Source organism: Micrasema longulum, unplaced genomic scaffold, assembly GCF_059751315.1.
Source record: "Micrasema longulum isolate JH-2025_06_02 unplaced genomic scaffold, ASM5975131v1 h1tg000179l, whole genome shotgun sequence".
Lineage (NCBI taxonomy): Eukaryota > Metazoa > Arthropoda > Insecta > Trichoptera > Brachycentridae > Micrasema > Micrasema longulum.
The window spans coordinates 633,448-646,927 of NW_028277384.1; the positions used below are offsets into that span (position 1 = coordinate 633,448).

At 30.5% G+C, this 13,480-nt stretch overlaps 1 protein-coding gene across 27 annotated transcripts in view; it reads left to right on the forward strand.

The window, feature by feature from the left end:
* LOC148283902 (uncharacterized) overlaps positions 1 to 13,480 on the forward strand; it is a 613,230-nt gene that overhangs the window by 549,207 nt on the left and 50,543 nt on the right. For all 27 annotated transcript variants that reach the window (XM_088242986.1, XM_088242987.1, XM_088243001.1 and 24 more), the window contains exon 2: positions 12,239 to 12,309. In XM_088242986.1, the coding sequence (XP_088099112.1) occupies positions 12,239 to 12,309 (71 nt within the window). The remainder of the gene's footprint in view (positions 1 to 12,238; positions 12,310 to 13,480) is intronic.

The window sequence follows — 13,480 nt, forward strand, 5'->3', positions numbered from 1 at the left end:
TTCAATGTAAATTTGTCTCATTCAGTTTCAAACAAAACGCCATGCATGATGAAAAGTTTAATCAACTAGTATGTATGTTCAACCCCTGGGGCGCAAGATTTAAGCTTGCTAACTTTGTTATGATCTTTATGTGATAATATGCTCTCCCTTTACTATTTTATAAAATAATACATTTACATGTAACAGGGGCGAATCATAAAAATAAGCGATGATGCACAGCTTAACGTTATATTAAACTTTCGATATTAATGTTTTAAAGTAAGTAGTTAATTTTTGTTCTTGTCAGCGCGTTTGCCTACCATGTAAGAGGTCTCAGGTTTGATTCCTGACGTGGTTGACATGAAATATTTATTTTAAAAGGTGCTCTTACATCACTAGAATATTTAATTCTCCCTGGACTGGTACCTGAAACGAAAGACTGATCATCTTACTTTTATGTAACAAAAATGATCAAGATACACTACGATTGGTGTATCAATCATCGCTCTATGCATCATTAAGTGTGGAAAGGGAATGTAGATGATTATACCCAAGTTTATGGGAAAATAAATAAAATAATTAAGTTCTCATTGAACTATGAAACTAGCCGATTACCTCAGCTCATTCCTCACTATATTTAACATCTTTAACCCAAATCAGCTTTTTTAGTATTAAAACAGGCAGATTACAAATATAATTTGAAGTTTCTCTATTTGGAAACTAGTATTTCGAACATTATTTCCGAAGGACTATTTTTCTTTGATAGGATACTGTTGACATAATATTAAGTATCACATAGGACATGTGGCGTTTGCAGTGGCCGTTTTTTGGCATTATTTATTTTAAAAGGAATCGGCCAGAGCTCAGTGTTGACAGTTACTGCTGAATGTAATTGTGGTATTTGTTAATAAACTTCTGTACAAATATTGTATTAAAATAGTGCAGAAAAAAGCCACGTATATCGCATGGTTAATAATAATTGTTGATTGAGTTGGTTTTCACCTTAGAGTATATACATATACTCTAAGGTTTTCACAGAACCACAGAACAAATAGTCATTTTTAATTACTTACATACTATATGCTGGTACAAATTAACGTTTTGTAGATTATCCATAAAATAAATCACGGCTCGCCACTGACATGTAGTGACTTAAAATGTTATTCAATGTAATGATCATCTTACCTTCATCCATTGACACAATACATAGACACGCCTTGTGGAGTAAAATATTTTAAATAGTAGTGACACGGAAACGCACCCATGGTTACTCAGTTGGTTTATTTATACCGGGGCTGCATTTATCTACCATGCACAATATGGTACCAAAAATTGGAGGGTACTTATTTTACATTTTTTTAAATGTATTTTTAGGTTAACAATCAACGTTCGTTTTTGGTGATCCCAATCAGGTTCTTTCCTTAAATTTCCCATAATTTCAATCCATTTTTTCAGGATTTTGTGAAATGTATCAATAATGATATCATAAATGTAACAAAAAGCTCCGCAATTGCGCCGCTAGGCGTAATTTGACGTTTACAAAAAATAATATTTATACCTGAATATGAATTGTTTTAAGCTTTGTTAATCACTCATGAACAAATATTAACCAATAAACCCTTTTTCAATATTTATCCGAATAGTTTTACACGCTTTCATGACACAAGTAGGCAATTTGGTTTCCATTCTAAACGTCACGCCTGGCGGTCAAATAACGGCTAAATACGCGTTGGACATTACAGCGTTTGAGCATGAGTTCATCAATTCAAGTCTCATCGTTTTCAAGGGCTCAGGGCATGTCTTTGTGTATTAAATCAAGAAAAAACCATGTATTTGCCTTTTCAAATCTCAAACAAAAGTGGCCCTTTACAGAATTTATCAATTAAAATCCATTATTTAAAATGTAATATACATGTCTGTAATAAGTGCTATAAAATAAGTTCAGGGAAAAGTTATAAATATTTGGGTATATACATAAATTATAGGCTAAACTGGAAAAAAACATGTAGCTAAACTAACAGATAAATTTAAATATTTATCTTATGTTTTCTAAAGATTAAAAAATATTTTTACTAAAGAAATATTAAAAATGGTATTTTACGCTTTAATTCAATCTTCAATAACATATGGTATAATTGGGTGGGGAGGTCTTGGACGTGCATAGTCGCTCAGTAGAAATTGCACAGAAAAATATAATTAAGATATTGTACAAAAAAATCGACTATTTATATAAATATTTGTTTGTATTAAAATCGTGCATATTTATGTGAACTTAACTTTCCAAATCTGGCGTAAATAGGTTCATTTGAAGATTACAAAAATATAATTTCATTGTTCCAAAAATATTAACGTATACTCCTTTTACACCACAGCCACACAACAGTTAAAACGTAAAGTTTGTCCCATATGGCGCGGAACGTCTCATTTTCAGGAATCGAAAATATGCGTGTTTTGGACTACTGTAAAAAAAATATCCGACGAGCACGGAAAAATAATTATATACCTACCATTTTGCTAATTAAAAAAAACTCGAAAATACTTCATTCAAATTTAGTTCAATATTCCATATAATCAATTTAGTAATGCGCCCTTGAAGTATTGAGATACGTTAATAGGGGGTCGGATTTCTTATCGTCTAGGCGCTCTATAGTTGCAAGACGTGATGTAATCTAGCTCATTTATATAAAGTATTAAAATTCCTCATTACTTGAAATGGGGAACTACTCGTAGAATCACAACCGCTTATGTGCTCTGTAGCTGTGAGATGTGTTGCGATAATTATTTTTCAGCGCCCTTGAGGTGATTTTCACGAAAATGACGCTATAATAATTACCTAAAATAATAAAAATGTTACGAAAATGCCGCTCTATAATTTATAAATAATATTAATATCACGCATGAGATTCGAGTTTGAATAACTAGTAGGTAATGTAATTATGAAGATATATTTTTCGCTGTAGTTTTTTGGTTCTGTATTCAGAACTCTAAACGTGTGCTTTTGACTCGATGGCTACTCTTAGGTAAACATCTTGAAGAAGAAAATTGAGTATGTCTGTATTTTTGATTTATTTATTAAATATGTTTTGGTAATAGATACATTATTTTACATAAGTAATAAAAATTTAAAAAAATTATCACTAACTTTGTAGTTCGTTTTTATATTTTAGAGGTTTAAATAAAATAGCTTCGTTTTATGAACCACTTTTTATTGTCCACTACTGACTAGTTTCGGCAACTACACTACAACTCTATACCACTGAAGAAGGCAACGTGTAGTTGCCGAAACTAGTCGGTTGTGACAAAAAAAGGTAGTTCATAAAACAAAGCAATTTTATTTATACCTCTAAAATATATATAAAGGCAAAAATTACAAAAGACAAAACAAAACGAAATATACTACTCATATCTCACCAAAAAAGACGCAACCTCTTTGCGAACAACCCCTTATCTTCAGTGTAACAATAATATAGTGCAACTTTTTACATATACCCCTGAAGAGGGCGACGTGTAGTTGCCGAAACTAGTCGGTTGTGACAAAAAAAAATAGTTCATAAAACAGAGCTATTTTATTTAAACCTCTAAAATATATATTAAGACAAAAATTACAAAAGACAAAACAAAACGAAATATACTACTCATATCTCACCAAAAAAGACGCAACGTCTTTGCGAACAACCCCTTATCTTCAGTGTAACAATAATATAGTGCAACTTTTTACATATACCCCTGAAGAGGGCGACGTGTAGTTGCCGAAACTAGTCGGTTGTGACAAAAAAAAATAGTTCATAAAACAGAGCTATTTTATTTAAACCTCTAAAATATATATTAAGACAAAAATTACAAAAGACAAAACAAAACGAAATATACTACTCATACTACGAATAACCCCTTACAACACTAATATAGTAGTGCCTTTTGCAAAAAACTTAAAGAAATGGCAAAATCCTGAAAAATTATTGTGAAAAAAAAATAATCCTAAAAACTCTTGCAATAAGAACAATTCTGAAAAACGTAAGGTTTCTGAATGTGCCTGAGTACACCGAAGTTAATATTTTTATGTAAATTTAGCAAAGCAATAGCATTTCATATCATAATAAAACCAAATGAAAAAAGGAATTATTAACATTATTTCTCTTAACATTAACATTATCGTATTACGACTCAATAAAGTTTACTTTCATAATGAAAATATAAGATTGGCTCGAAGTTAATAAATGCTGAATTTATTAACGGGGATTAATACATTTTATAAAATCCTCCCCGTAAATCACGGATTAAGTAGTATTATCGTAATACGTATTTGTTTAATTTCTTATTTCCTTCGTGTATGATTACCTACAATGTCATTTCAGGTTCACTTGGTATTTATTATGACATTGTTTTGAAGGTAAACTAATTCAAATACTCAAATATATAGACAAAAGATTCAGAAATAATATGAGAGACATTTTGAAAGAGAATTTATTGCTTAGCGGCTTGGCTCCACTCAAGTTTATTCAATATTGGGAAGAAATATTGGCGACTGCTGTTCCGACTAGACTGGTTGTCACGCTGTTTTTATTCTAGTGAATTCGTTTTCACATTATTATAAGTCTTAGTCCAGGAAGTATGAAATACTAAAATGTAAAATACTATTTTAAATCAACATTTCATTTAAATTTTACCGGGAATCTGATCTATGTTGTGAAATGGTATATTTCAATTAAAAAATACTGAAAAAAATTCCAAAGATTTTTTTTTCTAGATTATTTAAAATATTTGCGTTCCTGTGAAGTGGGGTTGTGAGATATGGAAATATTTCGTCTGAAAAGTTCTCAAAGCATTGTTGCGTTTGAAACCAAAAACTCTGTACCACAAGTTTTAAAACTAATTTGCTTTATGTTTTTACATTAACATGATCCTTTTTTAAATCATTCCTCTATTTTTTTAGTATCATATGCATGCCAACCATTATGTTGTATCTTACACACCACAGATCTTTCAAATATCGAATTTTAAGATTTTACCCATAGATATCAGTAATATTCTGTGTTGGGGGAAAAATAATTGTCATTACATGTCAGGACTTGACAGGCGCGTGGTATATAAAACTTGGATTATAAAAATGGTGGTCTTTTTTTACACGAACTCTTCAATAAAAATTGCTTCAAATCGTTCCATGTCTTCCTATTTCATTATTTTGCAGTGAAATAATTTTTGTTCCTTAAATTTAACTTGATATGTTCTTCTTATTGTCATGATGGAGTATATTTGCAATATTCATATAAATATCTTCTTATATATATTATATTTGTAAATATATATATAAGACGACTTAATATTTATTACTAACAAAATATGTGTTTGTATAATCGTTTTACCCTGCACTAATCTAATTTTTCTTTGTTTATTTTTTTTGGAAGAGACCATTGTAGGAGACTGCTGCGAGATATTGCATAGATTTATAAATTATTAACGTGTTGTCCAGATGCTTATTGAAATACATGCTTATGTATAATTTTTGTTTATTTAGTCACTAGTTATTAAAACTCCTTAAATTATTTCTAGGCAAAACTACCCGGCGCGGCGTCTGGGCTATGAATTCAGCTTTGACTCGTCTTGATGTTTTAGTTCTTAGAACACCCGCAGAAGATGGAAGCCATCTTTGATTCAACTTTGCTCTTAATCGGTAGAAAAATTAAACACGGCCATAGGTTAAATCGCGTAAATGTTGTTTTTAGGTGTTATTGATAATTACATATTTAATACCTTTCCGTCAAGTATTGATGCAGTTAAAAAGTGGTATTACGTTTACATGTATAAGTTTCCCGTGAGGTATAACCATTTTATATCAACGTACGAATCAGAAGTTCATTTTATTATATCTAATCCACTTGATATCATTTTATGTTTTTATCGAAGGGATTAAGTTTTATTGCTTGAGTGTCTTAATAGCCCTTTTTACTATGCAACAACGTGATCAACCGTCTAATTATTGCTTTTGGAGGGCTAACCCTTTTTATAAATGATTTGATCGCCGCATCATAAACCAGAAAAGTAAATTTCAATTTTCATGAAAACAGTGGTAATTTTAATCGTTCCATTGAGGTTTACTGCCCAATTCGTTTTATTTTATATGACGCCCTTTGGGCGAAATTAGGACTTTTCTTTTGTAAAGGTGTGTATGTTACTTTTTATTGAATACTTCGATAGCAAAAATCTTATTTAGTAGCTATTTATATTATTTGTCGTTTCTAGTCTTTAATAGGAAAAATGGAGGTGTCTATATTCCATTAAGTTTATTATCATTAACATCCCTTTTTATATATCACTGTATAGTTAAGTCAAAGCGTAGTTCGATCAACTGTTAAATGAAGGTAAGGTACCAGTCCAGGAATAATGAAATACTGCAGTTTTAAAAAGCTTTATTTGTTTTTATTCTCCAAGAAGGTAACTTTTTGTTTTTGCTAAAAATATTTTTTTTTGTTAGAGTTATTCTTAATATTTAATATTAAAATAAGTCGTTCAAAGCATCTGAAAAGTTTCAACGCGTTTTGAAACCTTTAATTAATACCTCCAATCTTTATTTATATTTTCTAAGGCGCTATTACAAAGGTGCTATTAAACACTAAATCAATACCTTTAGCTCTTCAATTTATTACTCGTATTGTTACCTAAATAGTTAATTGTAGGGCTTTTGATAAATTCAAATTATTGTACAACTGCTTAATCATTAACACAAAAGTTGTATAGAATCAGAATGATACCATTATTACTTTTTTTCCTTTTATCTCAAAATAGTTTCTCAATGGTTTAAATATTAAAATATGTTTGCGTGTTTTCTTCTAGAACTTGAATTAATTGGTTTATATTAATCTTGATAATCTAATAAAGATAATCGAGTGGTATAAACGTCGGCCTCGGAGTCAAGTGGTTGGCGCGTTCACCTACCATGCTTTAGGTCCTGGGTTTGATTTCTGGAAGGGTCGACATGAAATATGAATTTTAAAGATGGTTCCATACTGCATTATTTCACTGTCTTTAAACTGGCACCTAAGGCGTAAGACTGATCACCACAAGGCGGATATATCTCAAATCAATTTCCCTTTTCAGATTTTTCACCTGAGTAACCATCGAGTCAAAACCACTTGTCCTGGTTCGTATTTCGTAACTTGCACGCCGGTATTTTTTTCTTTTTTTTTGCCTTTTACCAAAACATTATAATAAAGGCCCAAGACGAACAAAATATTTTTTAAAAATAAAATCATTAAACGTGTGAATTTATCTGAAAACAAAAATACAAAAAAATACAATAGGGCAATCATGATTTTTAAAAAAAGCAAAAAGTAACTAAATATAACATAACGTAAACACCAAATTTTACACTCATCTATCCATACACCGCACTCCATACTCCACACTAATAAAAAAAATAAAAACACCAACACAAATAAAATCACGTATTATACACATGCTCGTTCCATCTTGTTGTCCTATTTAGAAAACTGTATTATAATTATTGTGTTGGGTTTATATTTATTTTAATTACTTTATTTTACCTACATAGCACTGTGTGCACAACAATGAATATAAATAACTAAAATCAAGCAAAATATAAAAAAAATACAAATAAAATATAAGTTAGAACACACACAATATCAGACCTATAAAACTGTAACGTAAATTAAAAATAAATGTTTTCCCAAAAAAACCCACCAAAAATCTTATATAAAATATGCGCTTCAATAAAACATAAAATAGTCACCAATGAGGAAATATTATAAACCTAAAAGATATGTAAAAAAATAAATAAAAATCATAGTGTGTTGTTTCCAGTTGTAATCAAAGTGAGTTGTTTATAAATTATTTTTTATGCTTATGATGAGTATCTCAAAAGCATATTGTTACTGAGATGATGAAAAAAACATCATCTCACTGTTATTATTATGGCATTCATCCCCTTCATCTTATTTAAGATTATGACACACTTGTTTCATGCTCGGGGGCTGAAAATGGAAGTATTTTGTGGACGCTCTGACTTAACCGGGTATTCATACTCGTATATCACCATAGAAACTTAATATGAACCCATCCAACATACCCTCTTACAATTACCAAAACACGATACAAGTATTAATTTCATATCGTAGAACAAAGATAACCCTCATTTATGAAAGCGGATTTACTAATCGTTTAACCCAGGGCTTTGAAATCGTTCAATTCATTTGAAGCTGTTAATGTAAATATTCAATAAGAAAATAACTAAACTTTTATCGATTTTGCGTTCAAATAGCGTATTTTATGACAGCTGTATTTTAAGTATTGTAATATCAGCTATTCAAAAGAGTAATTCATTTTTAAAAGTGCGTACAGCGGATAGCGAAAAGGAAATTGTACAAATGAAGACTTTAGTGAAAACGCGTAATAGTTTTATTATTTTATGTGTTATTTCATTAATTTATTAATACATTCTATCATATATACATTTTTTGTAAAAACTTTGCCCAGCTAACAAGGGTACATACCAAACAGTTCTAAACTAGGCAATTACATTTTAATAAATAATAAAAATTCACAAAAGAACAGACAACAGACGAAAATTGTTTTTAAATCAAATTTGCAAATAATTTTGAATAGTATTATATTTACCTATTGTAAATGTACCCAAATATTTTTTTATGATCTGATTCACACAAAAATCCAAACACTTATCAAACTTTTTAATTTGTTTATGTAATTTCGAATTGGTCAACTTATTAAGAAAATCTCTCTCCTCCACCCCTCTACTTTATTTTCTCATTATCAACTTTCTTACAGTGCTCTTTTTTTAAATAATATCATGTGTTTTTTTTTAATTGTGTAACATGTTTTATAATTATATTTGTGAAAATGTAGTTGTAATAATGTAGTTATGTAAGAAATATTTAATAAGTATTTGTTATAATTGTAAATATATTAGTTAATATACAATGTAATATTAACTAACTTAAGTAAATAAATAAAAAAAAAAAACTGTAACTGGATGTTTGTACTACTTTTATTTATTTTTTATTTATATGACATCTGTTGTTTTTCCTAATAAAAATAAACGAATATTAGAAAATAAAAACCATTGAGGATTTTTGAAAAAGGTAGTAATTCTGAAATAATATTAATTTTTGTACTTCGCGAAAAGCATTTGTTTATGAGATGAACATTTTTATCATTCCTTTAAAACTAAAAAGTATTTATATTTTATTTCAATTTAAAATATCACCCTATCTACAAACTTCTCACTCATTTTTTAATGACAAAAATAATAATTTAGTCTGTAAAATTCTTGACAGTTTCTTAAAAATCGCTTCAGATATTAAACTAGGAACGCGTGGATTTTACAATTGCCGATATTGGTAAACTGATTAGGACGAAAGTGGAAAACCCTATTTAGACTCCATAGTTTACGAGAACAAATAATAATATTCGGCAATTCCTGACTTTATTACATCCTTAAGAATTCCACTCCCGTCTTAATTCGCATTCCATACTGGTAATAATTAATCCAGTGTCTTATATTTTCAACTCTAAAATATCTTAACTTCCTTAAAGCCGCACATTGTACAAACTTTGAAATGTGCTCTCTGTGAACCGTTAGCCACCCGAAACGGCTAGATCTTTCTCACCAAAACCGTTTGTTTATGTTACGTGTAGATTTATACTTAAATTTACATAACTAGCTCTAAGTACCTTTTTTGCCAGTTGCAGGGTTACGGAACTCAAAATCCGGATTATTTTTAAACGAATAGGTTAAAAAAAAAGACGTAAATAATTTTTATTTTTTGTTTTTAGAATTCATGTTCAATTACAAAAAATGTTCATAGTAGGTAAATGAAATGTAATAAATTTATCTTTCTTAAATATCTTAATTTTTGAGAGCTATAAACCGGTGTAAAATCATTTAAATAAGTATTTTCTGTGTCCAGGCAGATGACGAACACAGTTATATTTATTTATTTAATATTTCACGTTTTACATGAAACTTTTTTAAAAAAAATATGAATACCTCACTGGGCACAACCCATGTCGAGGCATTCGTTTACATGATTTAATATATTATACTTATAGTGTATATAAAATATATATATTTAAAATATAATATATTCACATTTAAATCCACACAGATATACATATATAAGAGTAAGAGAGAAAAATAAAAAATAAAAAAGAAAGAAATAGATAGACACATTTAACTACTGTGCAGACATTAGGTCAAGTTACAAGCTACTGTCAGCTCCCGGTGGCCCAACATCCGCACAAATGCCAAATATACGAGTGTATGACATATATTCATAGAGACACTGTGTGGATACAAATACAAAACACGAAAAGCAAAAATAATTATTTATTAACAAGTTTACTACTTTGGTGGGGTGACCATCTCAAGACAGTTCTCGGGACTCAAATCAAGTAGCCATTTTTATACAAATATTTTAAATTGCTCAAGATTTTTATCTGCTTTAGTGACAAATGGTATATTGTTATATATCCTTGGTCCAAGGTATATTTGACTCCTTTGACCAAATATTTCCACTGTGTTTATGAGTGTGAACGTGAAGTGCCTTAGCATACAGTTGCCTGACGTTCAGAACACCTACTCGTTCAAACACCTCAGCTGTAGGGTCCTGATAGGGACCCCGAGTAGAGCCTTGAGAACACACTTTTGTGCAATTTCTAATGCTTGAATAGCATTTTTCACGGCCCCACCCCACGAAATAATACCATACTCAATAAGACTTTCACCTAATGAGAAATACACTTTTTTCGAAGTTTTTTTTGTCAAGAATGTGTCTTAGAGAGTTGAAAACAAACACAATTTTTTATTTTTTTGTTTTTTGTCAATTTAAGCAGCCCAGTCTAAATGCGTGAACCTGAACGAGTGTTTTCGACTGCATGGCTACTCTCAGGTAAAATTTCTGAAAACGGAAATCAGGTGGAGATAATTTCGCCTCGTTATGTAATGATTGACGAATTCGTTTAGCATTCTCGAGGTCTTGGGTTCGATTCCTGGGAAGGCAGACATAAAATATTGATTTGGAAGGTTGTTTGAGCTGCAATATTTAATCTGGACCGGCATTTGAGGCGTAAGACTGATCGGCTTACGTATAAGATGGTTGAAATGAGCTTCATTGGTTTATTAATGCAGTGCCTTTTGCAGCAGAAGGTGTGGAAAGGGGAATGATATTGATTATCACCAAAAGTAAAATAAAGCGGTTAAAGTTATACGTCATTTGGAAGAAAAATTTCTGCTCTGCAAGATATTGTAAATGCATGTTGCATATATAATTTTATTTATTTATTTTATTGGGTAAACAAACAGTATGTCCCCAAAATTGTAATTTTTTTGTAAATGAATGTAGGACACTCATGTACACACCAAAAAATTGTTTACACTTAGTACAATAATTTTAATTATACTAAATATAAGAAATGAAAAATATGTGTATAATAATAAAGTTAATGAAATATCCGCTTCTCTCGATATTTCAAAGATTTTTGACCTAAATTTACATACATTGTCATAAAAAATATCAGCCTCGGTAAATCTACTGTTATATTGGTCGCATATTTTAGGTATTGTAGATTGTTTCAAATAGTTTGCTGACGCGTTATCTGTGTAAAACAGAAGATTTTGTCTTGTCGGTCTAGATGGCACACGGAATGGAAGTCTTTCAAGTAGATAAGGGTAATCAATTTGATTATTTATTAATTTGTATAAAAATAACTGGTCTAACATTATTCTTCAATTTTTAAGAGAGTTTATTCCATGGTACTGCATACTTTCAGCATAGTTAGAGAAGTTAAGGTTTAACCGGTAGTAGAACTATTTAAAAAAAAATGTCTAACCTTTTATGGTTTTTATTTGATGACCCATTTTGTTTTATTATAAGCCTTCAAAATAGAATGTCAAGTAGATGAAAGTGAGCACTTATCAAGGCAAGAGTTTTCATTACTAAATTACTAAATGAAAACTCTTGCCTTCCACTCAGTAGACCTGGGCTAGGAGAGCGAAAACTATTCACGGGAACCAATCAGAATAGATCTACATAGGTCGCAGTAACGTCTGGAGCTTGCATAACACAGACCCCACACAAATGGTTGCTGCACACCTGGAGGTGATGCAGAAGCGTTGGCAGTTCTAAGGCATATCCATTCCGTAATACCCTCAAAATATTGTCAAAGTTCGTAGGTTTTTACTTTTCTTTTTAAAACTTCTGTAATTAAATATTTTTTTCTCTTTTTTCAGGTCCACCGGGCCCGCCGGGAAAAAGAGGCAAGAAGGGTAAAAAGGGAGACGCGGGAGAGCCAGGACCAGCGGTAAGTGAATTAAATATTTTATTTCCACACTTTACGATCAACTTGTCCCCGATTTACCCAATTCTTGTGTACGGCCATTGATATATTTTATATACGAGTACGTTTAAGACTCGACGAACGAAAGTTTAATGGTTTTCCAATGAATTTTGGTACAATGCTTGAAATGTACTTTTACCTTTTCCATGAAAAAAGGTCCAAAGTAAACTATAAAATGTTCGCATTAGTTCTCAGTCAGTGGTTCAAAAGATAAATAAGCGAATGTTGATTTTTCAGTACTTTTTGTATTTAGAAGTATGTAATTCAAACGTCAATATATGGAAGAATATCAAAATCAATAAATGGAAGAATTGAAGATATATGGATGTTTAAACATAGGCAAAATGGTGAATGTTACACAGTCTGTAAAGTGGTCACTTAAACTAGCCAATGACAAGTCATAAGCCCTGTAAATGCCTAGACTTCCGTATTCATTCCGTATTTCTCCATCCCTGTTGTAATTTGTTAGTATTATCAATCATTTAAGATTATATTTACTCTTGTGTGGCTATGATTTCACACTAGGCTACAAAGGATACAAGACTCGATGCATCTCTCTTTTAAATGTTTTTTTAAATGCTGAAGTTATATTTTTCGTAATCTTCAAATTGACATTTTCTCACCGGATTTTGAAAGTAAAGTTTGTTGAACTATCCTGGATTTTATTAATACAAAAAATATTTATCCTTGCTACGCGAAGAATGATTATCCGCTAATACCGCAATAAATCTGTATATGAGGGAGCACGAAGATCACAACAAGAAATATAAAAACCCTGTTCTGTAGCCAGTGTTTGTGTAAAACAGATTCAGTCAGTTATTAACAGTGAACGGGGACGCACGCATGTAAAATAAGCACCGTATTTATGATTTTAAATTTATTTTGCTATGACAGGGCTAAATATATGTTTATTTATATAAATTATGGAAAAGGAATTATTTAACAGTATGTATCTAAAATTTTTTTTTGCAAATGTTCGCACTTTAGAAAATTCCGTCTTTTGCTTATGGTAACACGATGTTACATCACCGCGTGCAAAGGAATCTGAAAAACTAACCTCTTTCAAAAAATACATTTCGCTAATTTTCTTCATACTTTCATTATATATCGTAAACTAACACGAGCGAGAATGTAA